General features: G+C 39.2%; 1 protein-coding gene across 1 annotated transcript; it reads left to right on the top strand.

The window, feature by feature from the left end:
* Positions 1-1487: 1487 nt before the first annotated feature.
* On the top strand, positions 1488-11308 carry LOC140517098 (pulmonary surfactant-associated protein D-like). Its single transcript, XM_072628003.1, has 5 exons — positions 1488-1712; positions 6506-6711; positions 7425-7535; positions 8403-8486; positions 9931-11308. Exons 2-5 carry the CDS (start codon positions 6522-6524, stop codon positions 10302-10304), a joined length of 759 nt encoding a protein of 252 aa, XP_072484104.1. The 5' UTR covers positions 1488-1712; positions 6506-6521; the 3' UTR covers positions 10305-11308.
* Positions 11309-17537: the final 6229 nt, after the last annotated feature.

Genomic DNA, 17537 nt, shown 5'->3' with positions numbered 1-17537 from the left:
GGTTCAAGGTTTTCAGCTATTCCCATCAGAGTCAGAGAGGAGATTGTGTTAAAAGTGGTATTGGTCATAGTTTGACCTGTTTGGCATATGATGTCTTCTGTCTTTCTCTCAGGGTGTCATGTCAGCTATGCTGTCCAGCTTATCCTATGGGTGGCAACTTGGTAGCAGTTGATGGGAATGGTTGCATGTTTTTCCAGAGGAGTTATTTCCCTAGATGATGACTGTGAGGTCTATGACAGGAGAAAGACCAAGCGAATATTTGTGCTATGCAAGGAAGACTGCCTCAGAATGGTGGGACCACAGATTGCCAAATCCCCTATCTCCAAAGCCCTGAAAAGCTAAAGGAAGAGGAAAGGCAATTTTATGGAAAATTCATTTTATTGGGAGCCAGGATTCCTCTATTCACTAGTCATGTGATCTTCAGCAATCACTAAAGAACTCACACCCAGGTCTACTTGGAGGAAAGCTCTTTGTAAATTGTAAAGCATACTATAAATAAGAGATAGTATTATAGTAATTATTATGAAAATGCATGGAGAAGTGGAAAGAAGGCTGAATTGTAAGTCAAGGGATTTAGGTTCAAAGCATGACCTTGGGCAAGCCACTTAACATTTCTTGACCTCAGTTTTTTCCTCTATGTGTAACCTAGGGCTCAAGTCCATTCGAATAAAACTACTCTCACTGGTAAAGAACAACTGATGCTCCATGTTTGTGTGAGAGACAAAGCTGGTAAGAGCTAGGAAGAGGAGAGCTCCTAAGTCTTTAGGCTTTTGGATTCTAGAGAGAGAGAACATAAGATTCTAGAGTCTCTTCACGGAGAGATCTCTGGAGGGATTAAAAAGACAGGGAAGAAGCCAACATGTAGAGGAGATAGCACCTCAATCATGTACCCAGTGCCATTTTAGTACGTTAGAGAATTTGAGGAAATTCCCTGTGGTTATTGAAAGCTTCATCTCATTTGCACTAATTCTACAAGTCTAGTCTATTGTGCCATCTGTTTCCTTCTGTCTTCACAACATATCTTACATACATCACCTTCTCTCACACAGCAACCATCCTAATGCAGGGCCTTTCTCACTTCTCCCATGGACTCTTGCCTTCTAATTGGTCTCCCTACTTCAAGTCTGTCTCCATTCCAGAGTGATTTTCCTAAAGTTCAGACCTGATTATATCACATACTCACTCAGTAAACTCTAATAAACTCCTATTCAAAAATTATCTTCATTTGGTCGCTGAAGACATCATCTGAAAGCAGAGAAACTACTTCCAGATGCTGCTGCTGCAGAAACAGCTTTTGTAGATAATAGCACAGAAGAAGCTAGGCTTGTCCCATCTGGCACCATAGGAAGCAAACAGAACCCAGATACCTCATTCCACATCCCAAAGTTCATCTACAGGGATGGCATCCAAAGCTACACCTCAGCATCCACAGGTGACCCTGAACTAATTACCCAACTTCTTTTCCGAGAATGGTCTAGGACCTTTGTGCTCTGGGACTTCTGCTGTTCATTCAGTGAGAGGGGGCCAGCCCAGCAATATTATAGCTGCCACTTGGACATTTGGGCTTTCTCTAGGTGGAGAATACTTTGAGTTCCTATGACAGGGAGCCGAAGGGCAGGAAGTCAACTCTTACCAGAATAAAAGAAGACAAGCTCAGCTTCAGCAGCTAAGGAGCAATACCACTTTGCTAAAAGGACCCCAGAAGCCATAAGGTACAGGTATCCCTACTAAAACCTCCTGTCTCTCATTAATGCTTCCCAAGCATATTGTTTTCAACTCATTCAGTTTAGAACTGTTTTAATAAATATCATAGCACACAACACAGTGATGGCTACGTTAGTAACAAGATGAAAGGAAGATGTTTGTTATGTCTAGTGTCCCCACTCAATTCTTTGAGATCTGAGCAGAAAAGAAGTTGCTTTAAATGAGAACAGATGTGACCAGGGGACCCAGAGGAGATTGTCACTTCAAAGGCTGGGCCAGTACATGGAGACAGAAAGACAGATATCTGCAAGGGTCTGCCACAGTGCTTAATCATTTTAGAAGCTGGAGGATTAAGGCATGGGTCTTGGGAAAGCTAGAGAAAACAGGAACTAGGGTATCTAGAAAATGGAGGATAATAAAGAACATAGAAACCTTCCTCTTTGGTAAGTGGTTTAAGTGATTGACAATGGTCAAGAAGAATGATGGGAAAGAGAGAAAGCAAAAAAAAAAAAAAGAATAGAACATTATTGACCACTGTTACTCCAATTAAGAGAAGAGACCATTCGTGAGAAAATAGGCTTGCTTAGCTCCCAAGCTATATCAGGACTAACCATAATAAGGAGTTGTCTTTTGGGGTACTTTACAGTTTATGAAGTATTGACCTCAAAACAAGTTTATGAGGTAGTTTATCCAAGCACCATTCATTCTATTTTACAGATGGAGAAGCTGAGAATTAAAGACTCTTAATCAGGCTTAATCTGGTTTATCATGAAAGTGATTGTGTACACAATTATCTGAGAAGTTCTCAGTGTGTGCCTTAAGTCTGCTTTTCTCAAAACCTAAAATTATTTCATGAATAATCATTTGTAAACACAGTCTTGAGCAAGAATGACCCCATTTCATTGAAGTGCTTGATGGCCAAGAATGTAATTTCAAACCAATAACCAGCCTGAAAGAAAACAAGTTGGAGAGGCCTCCCACACACACCCCTCTATTCAATAAAAAAGAATCCTGAGGGTGTTATTCAGTGTACAGAAAATAGATTTTTTTCCCCTTTTCTCATTCCTTTTTTTTTTCAATTGAGCCTCAATAACGAGCACTAGATTTTAAGTCAGAAAACCTGGATTTGACTCCTGATTCTGTAACTCATGGCCTGTGTGACCTTAAGTGACTCAAGAACTCTGCTTACCAAACTCTTGTGTACAGTGAAAAGGAGGAATGGATAGATCACTGAGTTTGGAATTAGGAAGACTCATCTTCGTGAGTTTGAATACAGCCTTAGACACTAGCTAAATGACCCTGGACAAGTCACTTAAACTTGTTTATCTCAGTTCTGTAAAATGAGTTGGAAAAGGAAATGGCAAATCACTTTAGTTTCTTTCTGAGAAAACTCCAAAGGGGTCAGGGAAAGTCAGATACGACTGAAACAGACACTGAGGAGACTGTACTATGTCACCTCTAAGTTCCAATCTAGCTCTCAAGAGTAAAGCCCTACTATGTGAACAGCTAACATCCCAAAGAGGAGGTCATCTCTCCTCATCTTGCTACAGCCCTTTGTCTGAAGACCTCAAGTAATGAAAACCTAGCTGCCACCCCTCCACATGCATACATACAGCAGACCCTTAGACCTTGAGATAGCTTCAGTTTTTAAGAAGTTTATTCCCAAACAGAGACCAATTCTTCATCTTTATAATTTCCTTCACTCCTAGTTCTACCCTCTGGGACCAAGTAGAATATACCTAGTTTCCCTTGTATACAGTTGTCTTTTAGACACTAGACAAACTCTATCATGCTCTCTATTAAGTTTTCTCTTCTCCAGGATGAACATCTCTAGGTCATCCACCTGGTCCTTGCTTCTCATATCCTTGAATCCTACCCTCTCCTGGTTCTCAGTGGCCTTTCTAGAACACAGCATTCAGAATTGAACATGATACTCCAGTTCAGGTCTGACCATGGCAGAGAACGTTAGAACTGTCCATTCCCTCATTCTCAATCAACACTAGGCCTCTCTTAATTCAGCCTAGATGTGCATTAGTCCTTTGAGCAGCCATAACATACTTTTGACTCATGCTGAGCTTGAAGTCCACTAACTGTCCCAGCTCTTTCCCAGACAAATTATCATCCAGCCAAAGTTGCTCCAATTCTTTCTTATAAAGGTGATTTTTTTTAACCAAGTAAAAGATTTTGGAATAGGAAATGGATAGATGCTCCCACTGGTATAGTGAAGGACATAACAACATCCTCTGTGGATAGCAGTAGATGCTCCCTACTGGGACCTAACTGGAACTGGGCACTTGGGCAACATAACTCTTCCTTCCCCCTTCTTTCTTTTCTTCCTACCTTTGGTTTTTTTTTTTCCTTTCTTTCTTCCTTCCTTCCTTGTTCCCATTCCTTCCTTTACCTTCCCTTTCCTTCCCTCTGCCCACATAGGCTATCACACCCTTACCTGTGCATCCTCTGCCCAAGGGAATATAAATTTTGATCGAAGAAGCCTCACAAGATGTCTTGGGGTTTATGGGCTATAATTTTTGTCTTAAGGACAAAACTGCCTTAAACCCAAATCACTTTGGCTTTCATTGGTTAACCAAAAATAAGTCTCAGGTCAAGCCCTGCTTGCTCATCATTTGGGTCTTGGTTGACTCTGAGTGAATATAAATAGCAATTGTTTCTGTTTTAGCCAGAAACCCTAAGGGTCTTCCTCTCCCAGGTTGATTTTTTTTTTTACTGGATTAAAGAAGCCATTCTCTGCCTCATTTCTTACTTAGCCTTAATCACTGAATGGACCTTGCATCAGTCAAACTGAGACCTCTTAAAGACCTTAACTTAAAAAGGCCAAAGTCTTCTGTATATAGGGCCATCTCCAGTCATCCTGATCTATATCTGACCACTGGACTCAGATGTCTCTGGGTGGAAAATGAGGCTGGTGACTTTGCACAGCACTCCCTCACTTAAATCCAATTCACCTGCAAGTCATGACATCACCTCCCTGACATCATGCTCCTCTTTGAGAATGAAAAACAAACAACAACAATACAGGCAGCTCCTGGTGAGGAACTTCTGAGGGCAGATCAGCACATCGTCCATTAGTATGAGGTAGTTATTTCTAGGAAACTTCATTTTAATAGATGAAGCCAAATGTTCCACGTTGCTCAAATCTGCTTAAATAGTGATTCTGTCATCCAGTACATTATCTTTCCCTTTCAGTTTTGTGTTTTCTTTGCATCCTGGAAGCATTCTACCAATACTTTTATCCAGAGCACAAGTACAAAACCTTGGAACTTCATTAGAGTTCCATTGGAGACTCCATTGGAGACCTCTGATCACGTTCACATCATTCTATAAATCATATATCAATTGAGGAACCAGCCTTTTCCTCTGGCCATGCAGATCAAATTCAATCTTGAGTCCTTCCCACTAATGATGAACTATTCGACCATTCAGAAGACCCCACTAGAAATATCAAAATCAAGTTTGTTTCTTTCAAAGTGTCACCAGCCCACTGCAAGCAGCCATGTGCTAGAGGTATTAAACATAAAACAGATTTACTCAATGCAATAATTGAGAAGGGGCTTCCATCCAAGCCCCATTAATAAAGCGAGAGTTACAGCTTCTGTTTGGTGAATTCTTTCCTTTCCCCGGAATTTCAGTCGTAGCCTTCTCACCTTCTCAAAACAACACCTCCCCATCTAACATGTAATGAAGTTCTAGCATTGTGAATAGAATGGAGGTCCCTTGGGGAGGTTCCTTGCTTCAGGATCTAGCTGTTTGGCTTCACCACCCCTGCACAATGTCTCAGGCATTTTTCTTTCAGTGTGGTTCAATATTTCCTAAGGTACTTAGTATAACACCTCTACCTACCCTGGTTGCCACAACTTTTGGTCTACAGCTCTCTATCTCATTGGCTAGATATCACATCTCTCATGCATTATTATTCCAACCAAAAAATTCCAAATTGACTTTCTGTTTTCAGTGCCTTTTGCCTATATGTCCTCCTCCCCCCCCAAACAGAGTTATAGTTCTGTGTTTCTCATTTTTTTCTACACATTCATTAATATTTCCTACTTTTCATAATCTTTCAAATATCTTGTACAATGATACTTGTATCTCTGTTGCTTGCACTTTCAACTTGTACACTGGTATATATCATACAAGGTGTATGTATAATGTATGTGTAAGTACACAAAGTGTTCAAAAGAAGGACTAGACAAATAGTATAAGGAATATTTGAAGAGAGAACATTAACAGCTTAGGAAACCACAGAAAACTTCTCTGAGGAGGTGGTATTAGAACTCTAGGCAGTTAGGTGGCACAGTGGATAGTGTGCTGGGCCTGGAGCCAAGAAGATCTTGTGTTCAAAAATGACCTCAGACGCTTCTTAACTGTGTAATCTTGGATAAATCATTTAACCTCTGTTTGTCTCAGTAAAAGGAGAATGATAATAGTACTTATTTTCAACTTTGTTGAGACAATCAAATGAGATGATATTTGTAAAATATTTAGTTACCACATAAATGCTACTTGTTATTTTTTATTATTTGTTACCTGGAAGATGGGGGAGAAGGGAATTTTTTAAAGAGAATTTCCTAGACAATATCCCACTGGAAATAGAGATACAAGAAATCAAGGAACAGGGATTCTGGCAATGGGAATAAGAGTCATCTCTGTAACTCAAGCCAAGCCTGGGAAACACACAAAAGGTTTTAAGTGAATTACAACTGGAATGAGTCAAAGGGTCTCTGAAAATTAGGAGAACAATATGGGTTCTTTTCAGGTTAGTAGCACTCAATCTTTATTCATTTAGCTCTAGATCTGAGAAGATGCACCTCCTTGGTACTTTCCAGTTTCTTCCACTGGCAATATCACTGACCATGGCCTCTGACCAAGGCACACATCACTGTGAACCAAAAATACAGGCATGCAATGTGGTGCCCTGTGGACTGCCTGGGAGCAATGGGTTACCAGGTCGAGATGGGATCCACGGTCCAAAAGGAGAAAAAGGGGACCAAGGTATGTAAATCAGATCTCCCTGAATGATTTCACTGGAGGACTGATATTATAGAAAAAGTCTTAGAATCAGGAAGAGCTGGATCCCAATCCTGCCTCTGGAATATGAGCTGTATGACCATGCACAAAAAGCAACCTCTCCGAACTTCATTTTCCTCATTTATAAAATGGGGATAATGATACCATTGCTACTTACCTTAAACAGATGAGATGATGTATGTAAACTTTTTGCAACTTTTAATGCTCTGTAGAAATGTCATTTATTATTATTCACTTCATCTTCTCAACAATCATTTGCAAAACATTTACTCAGGGCAAGACATCATACCCAAAAGTGTAAAGTAACAAAGATTGCTGAGACATGACTCCTGACTCAATGAACTTGGTACCAGGATCTCCCACTCCTGTTACATCCCCCACTAGTGCATGAGAAACTTGATTTGCCTCTGAAAGGAAAGATGGAGAATGAGGCAGATCCCAGGGCTCTGGGGAGAAACAACAGCAAACCAAAGCCCCAGTGGGCAAACTCATTTGGTTCAGCTCTCTATTGACATTCCTAAGTTCTAAACACCCAGTCACACTAGGGCAGTTTCTTTGGTTACCAATAAGCCTCAGGTTCACCTCCATAACAGGAGTTCGGCTGGATCATAGTCATGGAAAGAAGAGGGTCCAAGTATTGATTGCTGTCTTTTCTCTCCAATTTGTCTGATGATAAGGCCAGAGAGGAATGCAAGGCCCCGTTGGAAAAGCTGGCCCCATGGGGATCAAAGGAGAACAGGGTGCTCTGGGACCCAGAGGACCAAAAGGAGATAAAGGAGAAGTTCAAGGTGAGGTATGTGTTTGACTTGGAAAAGAACAGGGATGTAATGGGGAAAAATAGAAGGTAAGCAAAAAAAAAAATATGATCATATGGAAAAATGAGATGTGGAGGGTGGAAGGAGATACTTTTTCAATTCCACTCAATTTAGTTCAATGTTTCTTTATGCAGGATCTACTCTGGTAGGCCAAGATTTAGTTCCATTCTTCAGGTCTCACAGTCTAACTGTGAATCTAGGACTTATGTGACACAATTAAACAAAAGAACTGATAGCTTGTTTGGTACATGCAGTATTTTCTTTAGGAATGTAGAGAAATGGAAAATTAGCATGGGCTGAAATAATTTGTGGTGGCAAAGAACTGGAAATTATGAGAATGCCCATCAATTCGGAATGGCTGAACAAGGTGTGGTATATCATTGTGATAGAACACTACTGTGCTATAAGAAATGATGAGGTCAATGATCTTAGAAAAACATGAAAATCATGAAGAGAGAAATTAGCAGAACCAAAAGAACACTGTATACAGTAACAGCAATATTGTTTTAAGAACAACCTCTAATGAATATATCATTTTGACTATTATAAAAACCCAAATTAGCTACAAAGGACATACGAGAGTGTCCAGAGAAAGGATGGATAAAGAGAAGTATGTATGGAATGATATTTTATATGTGTGTATGTATGTTTTTGTTTCTAATGGCAGCCATCCCTAGGCCAGTGGGAGACAGGAGGGAAGAAAAAAGAGAAATAAATTTTCAGGTCAACATATGTGTGTGTATGTTATCTTTTATAGGGGAAAAGAAATTAAACCTCCTTGGTCTCTCAGAAGCATTACATAAGACCCAATGGAAATGACAAACCATTTTTGTCTTTCAGAATTGATTTCACTCAAGGCTCAAATGACTGCTTTGCAAGAAGAAATCAGGATGTTGCAAACTTTCATCAACAAATATAGAAAAGGTAAAGAACATAACTCTAAGACTATTAGGTAAGGTGTTTGCTCATGAGATTAGTGTTATCCACCCTTCCTCACATATTACTCTTCTAGAGGCTCCCTAGGTTCAGGTTTTCCCAAATGTGAACGTGACAGTCACATTCTAATCTATGGAATATTGTACTAAAGAGACAGAGCCACTGTTATAGCCTTCATTTAAAGGGAAAGCTTTGCTAGTTACCCATGTGATTTCGCTAGTTACCATGTCCTAGTGTATAAGTGCTGAACTTGAAGTTAGGGAGATGTGGGTTCAAATTCCACCTTAAACATTTTCTAGCCTTGTGATCTTGGACAATTCACTTTTTCCCCCTCTGGGCCTCAGATTATTTGGCACAAAAATGAAGTAGTTGAATACATTGACTGCCTCAGTTCTTTCTAGACCAGAATCTAAGATTCTATGATCTCTAGGAAACATGTTCACCAAAAGTTTTAGAGATTCAGAGACAAAACTACAGAGAGGTAGTGTAAGAAGTCTAAAGTCAAACAGAAATTTAAAAAAAAAATGAGGAGGAGGAATAGTTAGAAGCCTAATTCCAATGCTTTTTGGTCCCTTCCTCAAGCCACAGACCTTGACAAGTTCTTCTACAAGTTAGAATTCTGAAGAATTAGCTAAATTTCAGAATTCTGATTTTGAAGGAGATTTGGGAATCATCCCAGGAGTTCCTTAACCTGAAATCCAGGAAACTTTTTTAATGATAATTTGTAAGAAAAAATATTGTGACAACTGTGTTCACTATAATTAGTTTCTTTTGTAATCCTCTGTGTTTTATTTTGTGCCTTTAACCATATTACTCAGAGAAGGGGATATGACACACAAAAAAGGTGCAGAGCCCTGGCCCAGCTCTGCTGCTCTCTCCTTATCAGTGAGAAAATTGAAGCCCCTAGAAATTAATTGACCTGCCTAAAGTCACGCATAATTGGCCTGCTTCGCCAGTCTAGTGCTCTTTTCTCGGTCTTGTTCATTCTTTTCCACTCTACATACTGTACCAAACTCCAATGGATGACAGATACCTGACTTTCTTCCAGACATCTGGAAGCACCAAGGGAGTCTGTGCAGGCATTTCAGGGAATGTCTTGCTTTCCAAGCTTTGGATGAGAGGAAAGAACTTCTCTGACTTGAAATGGTATCCCCAACTTAAAGGATCTATTTGGTCACTATAAACCTATGCTAGGATGCATTCTGTTGGCAGTAGGAAAAACCACATGAGATCCTTACTATAACTCCTGTTGTTGGAATGGGGAGGCATGGCAGAGATGATGTGGAATCATGTTCTGAGTCTCCTTCTGCCAAGTGTGTCCCATAAGTCCCTTTGTTCAGAATGTTCTGAATACATACCAAATTATGAACGTTGGCAGGGAATCTGTCTTCTAACAAGGTGTGACTAGGGTGTCTTCCTTTCTCCTCTTTAGTTATGACATTGTCTGGTATCAGAACTGTGAATGAGAAATGGTTTATGGTAGCATCACCTGAAGGGACATTTGAAGAAGGAAAGAAAATATGTTCACGAAGTGATGCCCCACTGGCAACCCCCCAGAATGCCAGGGAAAATAAAGTCCTGCAAGAATTGGCCAAACAGTTTAATAAGAGCATCTACTTGGGCATAAGTGATGAAAAAACAGAGGGTGTATTCCAGCATCAGGATGGGCAAACTGTCAACTATACCAACTGGGCATCTGGAAAACCCAACGGCGGTAGGAAAGAGAATTGTGTTGAATTCTACACCAGTGGCCTATGGAATGATAAACATTGTGCAGAAAAAAAGCTAATTGTTTGTGAACTTTAGGCTGTACCATAAGTTTTTAAGGGGGGACCCAGATTCACTGGTGTTGCTGGCATCCTCTTAAAGAATTTCCTGGGCAGGGGCTCTATGAGATAAGTAAAGAACTTGGCACTTATCTAGATACCTTAAATAGCATTAATCACAAATTTGCCTGATATTATACACTCAAGAGAGAGACTTACTTCAAAGGAAAGATCTGACCAAGCTGGAGCACAAGCCCTGTAGATAATGAAATAGGACTTGGGTGAGGGAATCTCCTCAAAGACTTTTGGACTATGCTTTGAGGACCCACATAAGAAATCTGTAGAGAAAACCCGATGAGAGCTGCCAAGATAGGCTATGACCAAAGTGGGAAAGACCATTTCAATTTGGACTCTAAACATTGTAGGTGATGACTCAGAGAGTGGGGTGTCATTTTAAAGAGAAGATATTTCAATATTGCATGTTATGGAATGACATTGGAAATATCATGGATTAGAAGCAATTGTAGAATGATCAGATTGGAAAGATGGATCAAACTAGAGTCCACCCAAAGCACAAATCCCCACTACAAAAGGTGCTCATCCAACTTTGCTAGAAATGGCAGAAACCTCACTGCATTCTGAGGCAGCCTCTTTCCATTGCTGGCCAGCTCTTCTTAAAAATCTCTCCCTTTTAACGAATCTAAATGCCCCCAAACCACAAAACAAGCTTCCAGCCACTGATGTTAGTTCTCTGTAACTACACAGGGCAAACCTAATCTATTTTCTATTTACCATTGTTAACTACATTAAACTTCTACATATAACTTTTTAAAAAAACACTAGAGACAGGGATGACATTTCTCCTGCCTCAGGCATTATCTTCTCCAGTCTAAAATATCCCTCACTACTCCAACCATTCCTTTTTTTTACTTGACTCTAAGACTGCTTACTATCTGTAAGCTCCTTGAGAGCAGACTTTTCTTTGTATCCCTAATGTGTGTACATAATAGGTTTTTAATAAATGCTTCATGATCAATTGATTAACCCTGGATTCTTTCTTTCAGTCTACTGAGATCTTTTCAAATCTTTATTTTATCATACAGTACAATAGAAAACTATCTCAGCTCCATGTAACTTACAATTTGATAGGCCTAATTCAAAATCTTCATCCAAGTCACTGATAAAAATTATGATTAAGGAAGGGCTATTAACACTACCAATACTATCATCTCATCCTGGCTGCCTAAGATGAAAATGGTATTTTTTTTTTGCAGTGATGTCATACTGTATACTCATATCAAGCTTGCATACCACTATAATTCCCATATCTTTATTACATGAACCAGACTCTCCAATTTTTTCCCTGACACTCTAGAAGTCATTTATCTTTTCCTTATCTTCTTTCCAAACGTGAAGCACTATTGTGACTCAGTAAGGAATTTATTTACAGAAGAAGAGTAAATGTGATGATATGTTCACGTGGCATGATAAAATTAAATATTTCTTAGTTTGTCTAATGTTTGATAAAACTCAAATATGTTATTGATACATAAAGGAAATGCAAAAGCTTAGTTATCCTGTCAAAAAAAAAAGAAGTGAGATTAGCTTGGTGTAATCCGTTCTTAGTAAATTCATGTTGGTTCCTAGTGATCCCATGATCTTTCTTTTATAAATTCTCACCCACCATTTGTTCAATAATTTATTCTATAATTATTCCAGGTACTGAAATCAACATCATCATGACCAGTTCAAAAGTACATGGTCCCCCTAAGTCTATTCTTCTCCAATCTCAATACCCCAAGTTACTTGAGCTGATATTTATTTGGAATTTCAAGTCCCCTTTGTCATACTCATCACCCTTTGTCCCCCTGCTCTCAAGCTTGCCAAGGTTCTTCTTAAAACTGTTATGTCTAGATCTGAACATGCTACTCCAAATATAACAGAGTCAGGTCCAATATAGAAGGACCTCATAGCATCTCTTTTTCTCCTTGAGAGAGGCACCATGCTGTAGTGTAATGGGTTTGGGACTTGGAAACAGGAGAGGTCACTCCTGATACTTAATACTACCTACCTGCCCACAGGCAAGTCTTTATCTTCTCTGGTCCTCAATGTCTGCATCTACACAATGGCTACCATAATACCTATAAACCCTTGGAGTGAGGCTCCAATAAGATAATATATGCAAACTACAATACAGATGTCAATTACTATGATGTTCTGGTCACAATGTTTCTATTAAACTGCCTAAAATGGGAACAACATTTTGGCAGTCAGGTCTCATTGTTGATTCATAACAAGTTTGTAGTCTACTAAAAAACCCCAGATCTTTGTCATATGAACTGTTGCCTAACCATTGGTCAATATCCTACACTGGATAGGTAATTTAATTTCCATGTATTCCTAATAAATTTTATCTTATTTGGTTCTATGAGAATTGTAGCCTAATCTAGCTTTCAGAAAGTAGAACAAGCAATGAAAGTACCTGCTCTTTAGACCCTGGTTCTTACCAACAAGGGAAAAACTGGTTGCTGAAGGAAAAATGATGGGTGCTTGGGAGAAATCAGCATTCTGTTTTAGAATTCAGCAGGGAGAGGAGGACACACATCAAACATCAACTAATGTATATCTTAGATTTTGAGAGAGCAAATGTGAGAGCCCAGAGAAAGTCTAAACACAAACCCATGACCTAAAAATCAGAAGAGAAATTAGCCCCAGAAAGAAACTATAATGAATAAAATTCTGAAGACGCAAATAGTAATAATAATAGTAACAGATAGCATTATATAGCACCTTACAAAGCACTTTACATGTAGTATCTCATTTGATCTTCACAACAACCTTACAAGGTAAGTACTCTTATCATTCCCATTTTATGAATGAGGAAATTGTGGCCGAGAGTTATTAAGGGACTTCCCTAGAGTCACACAGATAGTAAGTGCCTAAGGTAGGATTTGAACTCAGGTCTTTCTGACCCCCAAACCCAATGCTCCAGCCATGCCACAACTCAAATAAGGAAGAAAAGAGGAAACAGTAAAATGATATTGATGTAGTACACAGGGATTGGAAGTTTCCTACATGAATGAAGTCACAGGTCTAGTCCTTCTCTCTGCAAAGAGTAAAATACAAAAGACAGAGGAAAAGTGGCTGTACGCAAAACGTGGTACTGCCATTACTATCTCTGGATCCCAAAGAGATAAAAAAAAAAAAGGAGTGGGGAAGAACCCTTTTGTACAAAATTATTTATAGCAGCTCTTTTTGTGGCTAAGGATTTGAAATGGAAGGGATAGGAATCAATTGGGGAATGGTCGAACAAGTTGTGGCAACTGATTATAACAGAATATTATTGTTCTATAAGAAATGAGGAATAGTATGATTTCAGAAAAACCTGGAAAGACTTGCATGAATTGCAGAATGAAGTAACCAGAACCAGGAAAGTAAAATACAAAGTAACAATACTATATGATGAACAGTTGTGAATGACTTAGCTATATGCTCAGCAGTACAATGATCCAAGACAATCTGAAAGAATTTTAGAAATGAATGTTAAAAATTGTTTTTACATGCAATTGGGCAGTAAAATATTATTTAAATTTAAATTTAAATAATATTATTTAAAAATTTGGAGGAAAAAAACATAGTACTCCATAATGATAAGGCGTTGAGACTGAGTATGAATGCAATGAATAGTAAAAAAAAAAAGGGGGGAGGGAGAGTGGTTTTTTATTATATTTGAGGCAAAGGAATGATCAAAAAATAAATAGGACTGATGATTGGTGTAGATATATCATGACAATAGATTATTGAAAGAAATCAGAAGTATCTAGTTTGAATTTTCCTTATTTTATCTACAAAGCAGAAAAATCTTTAGACTAGGAAATCAACAAGGAGTTGAAACCTAAGATCAATAAGGAAATGATAATGGATCCCCTAGTGGTCCCCATGATTTCAAGCTACCAAGCCCGGATAAAATGAATGTCAGGGTATTAGAAAAAACAGAAAGATATGATTAACAAGCTATTGAGGAATCTCTGACAGATTACTGAGAATGGACAGGTACCACAAAACTGGGAACAAAAACAATATTGTCCCAATTTCCAAAATGAAAAGAGGTTAAAGTATTTAAACTATAGGCTGGTGAGACTGACTTCAGTTCCTGGCACTGACTTCCACCAGGTTCAGTAGTAACATTCTCCACATTTGAAAGTTTCTCAAGGATTTTCACCCAAAGGACTGAAATGCACTTCAAGGTGATTCATTCACTGTCTGTATCACCCTGGACAAGTCCCTTAATCTCTCTAGATTTCATCTCCCTCATCTATCAAATGCTGAGCTAGATGACCTCTAAGTTTTGTGATCCTATGATCCAAATGTTGATGACTTAGCTGAAGGAGGGACATTGCTCATGCTATAGGCAGCTTTGAGCTTTCTTCAGCTCAGTTCACAGCTACTAGACTCTCTAATCTCTACTGTCAATGGAATTAAGGTCAAGTGGAGAAACTAATGTCATTTAAGGGAATTGAGAGATTGGGTAAATAGGGTGTGGTTGAGTGTCTGAGGTCCCAGTCAGGGCAGAGAGCAGGGTCTGCAGTGTTGGAAAGTAGGGAGATAATAAATCAGGAGGCTGTGGTTGAAATGGAAATATCCCCATTAAGAACACAAATCATCCTCAGAACAATTTCTGTAAAAGTCAATTGCAGGAAAACGGATCTCAACTCAATGCAAGATTGAGGTTTTAACCATTAGAGCTGTCCAACATCTCCTGGCTGTCATGGGAAATAGTCCCCAGAAACGTTCACGTAGAGATTATTTGGCCCCCTGTGGAGGATGCTATGGGGAAGATTCCAAAATCAGGTAAGAACTTGCACCAAATGACTTCTCAAGTCTCTTCTAACTGAAAGATTCTGATGCTCTGACTATTGTTAGACCTTCTCTGGGCTCCACTTATTGACTCTGGACTTTCCCCTCCATGCTACAGCAGCTTCCTCACCCCAGAAGTCCACTCTGCTCCTTTGGCATCTTCACCCATCCTTGAAGTACGATCCCTGACAAGTAATTGAAGCTGGGCCTCAACCTCCAAAGAAGTCTAAAATTCACCATGTAAAGAATGATTTAGTAAAGATTAAAAAAAAATTATGATCATCATTTCACCATGGAACAAGTGTTGGAGAATTGAACTTGAATAATTGCTATCTATCTCTTGTCTGGTGTTGCTTGAAAAGCCTTACCAGGCTATGACATTACATGAAAGCTTGATTTTCTTTTAATATTTAATATTTTTATATTGAATGATGGCAGAAAAGTATTGAAAATAAAGTAAAAAAATTCAAATTGTGACTCTCTTTTTGTTAATATATCATTATTTGTAGGAATTTTCAATTATTTATTCTAGCTAATGACCTCAAAATTAGGCATTTCTGGGTCTCTGATAGCTCCCAAGGACCACTGGTCTTCAAGTGCCTGCAATCTACTTCTCTCCCTGCTTTTTTTCTGAAAATTATAACAATGTTTGCCTAACTCCAGATTTGTGACACCTCTCTCTTCGTTATGTTTTTGAAAATTTGTACATTCTTATATTATAAATTTATACGTTCTTATATTACATATATCATAGATCTAGATGTGTGTGTTTGTCCTTCATTGCCGAAGAAGACCATGTCATCAGAGAAATAATGACATGACTTGCACTTGACTTTGTTTTGAGTGAGGGAGGGCTGTGCAGGTCACCAGCCTCACTTCTCCTCCAGAACCATCTGAATCCAATGACCAGATATTCATCAGGATGACTGGGGAAGACCCAAGATGAAGCAATTGGGGTTAAGTGACTTGCCCAAGGTCACACAGCTAGTGAGCATCAAGTGTCTGAGGTGAGATTGGATCTCAGGTCCTCCTGACTCCTGCACTGGTGCTCTATCCACTGCACCACCCAGCTGCCCCTAGATCTAGGTAGAAGTGGAATGGACCTCCAAGGCTATCTAGTTCAATTGTTTCATTTTCAGATGAGGAAACATGGAGCTGAAATGACTTGCACAAGGTCATACAGTTAGTAAATACCAGATATAGAATTTAAACTCAGGTTCTCTGACTTCCTGGGTCAACTTTCTTTCTGCCATATCATGATGTTCCTCTATGAAGAAATCCTCTAAGCAAGGAAATTGGAATATATTTAAAGCATTAAGTGTTCTCTTATTATCCAATCACCAATATTTGACCTCAACTCACTCTTGATTCCTGCCAATGCAACCAAACCATTTTTCTCTTCTCTACCCTTCACCCTACCCCCTCAGTGTACTAAACTGAGCTTATTTATCTCTTCGTGTAATGCAATCAGATCTCCTGACAGCAGCGCAAGGTTTTTATTTGCCTTACCCACATTCACAGACTTACCAAATCACAGAATCTTTGGTCAGAAAGGATTGCAGAGGCCTTCCTGTCTCTGAAAAAAAGGAATCCTTTCTAAAATATATTTGAAACCTGGCAATCCATTCTTAGTTTAAAGATTTCCAGTAATTGAAAACTTATTACCTCCTAGGTCAGCATTTTATACTTTTAGACAGCTTTAATTCTCCACACAAATCTATACATTTGCCAGATGGGAAAATTGAGCCCCTAAGAAGTAAAGTGGGGCAACTACATGGCATAATAAATATAGCACTGGGCCAGGAGTCTGGAAGACTTGAGTCTACATCACTTACTAGATGTATGGCCCTGGGCAAGTCACTTAACCCGGTTTGCCTCAATTTCCTCATCCATAAAATGAGCTGGAGAAGTAAATGGCAAATCACTCCACTGTCTTTGCCAAGAAAATACAAAATGGGGTCACAAAGAGTTAGACACAAGTGAAATGACTGAACAGCTACAACAAGAAGTAAAGAGCAGTCACACAACAAATTGGTGGCAAAGTTAGTTCTAGAACACAGGTCTGACTGGTTGCAGACTTCCTGCCCACCCACTGCCATTTTTCCTAATCCTGTCACCATTTTGGTCCAAAGAATGCTTTCAGTATCCTTTCTCCCCATTGCTTCCTCCTTCCTCATTGCTTCCTCCAAGTGTTTCGACTATGGTACCCTGATAGGCCAGAGGATTCCACCAACTTTCTCATTGTATCATACATTTCATTCACAAAGTGAAGGACAATATTCCTTGTCTCCATGGAGTCATAAGACCAAAGGAACCTAATGAAACTGATTATATTGCCTCATATTCTCCCCACCTTCATTCAGATACCGAGAAAGAAGCAGCCCCTCTTGCAAACACCATCCCCTCTACTTGTGCC

Source organism: Notamacropus eugenii, chromosome 1 (genome assembly GCF_028372415.1).
Source record: "Notamacropus eugenii isolate mMacEug1 chromosome 1, mMacEug1.pri_v2, whole genome shotgun sequence".
Lineage (NCBI taxonomy): Eukaryota > Metazoa > Chordata > Mammalia > Diprotodontia > Macropodidae > Notamacropus > Notamacropus eugenii.
The sequence above is the reverse complement of the archived record's forward strand: the minus strand, read 5'-3'. Positions and strand labels throughout refer to the sequence as shown.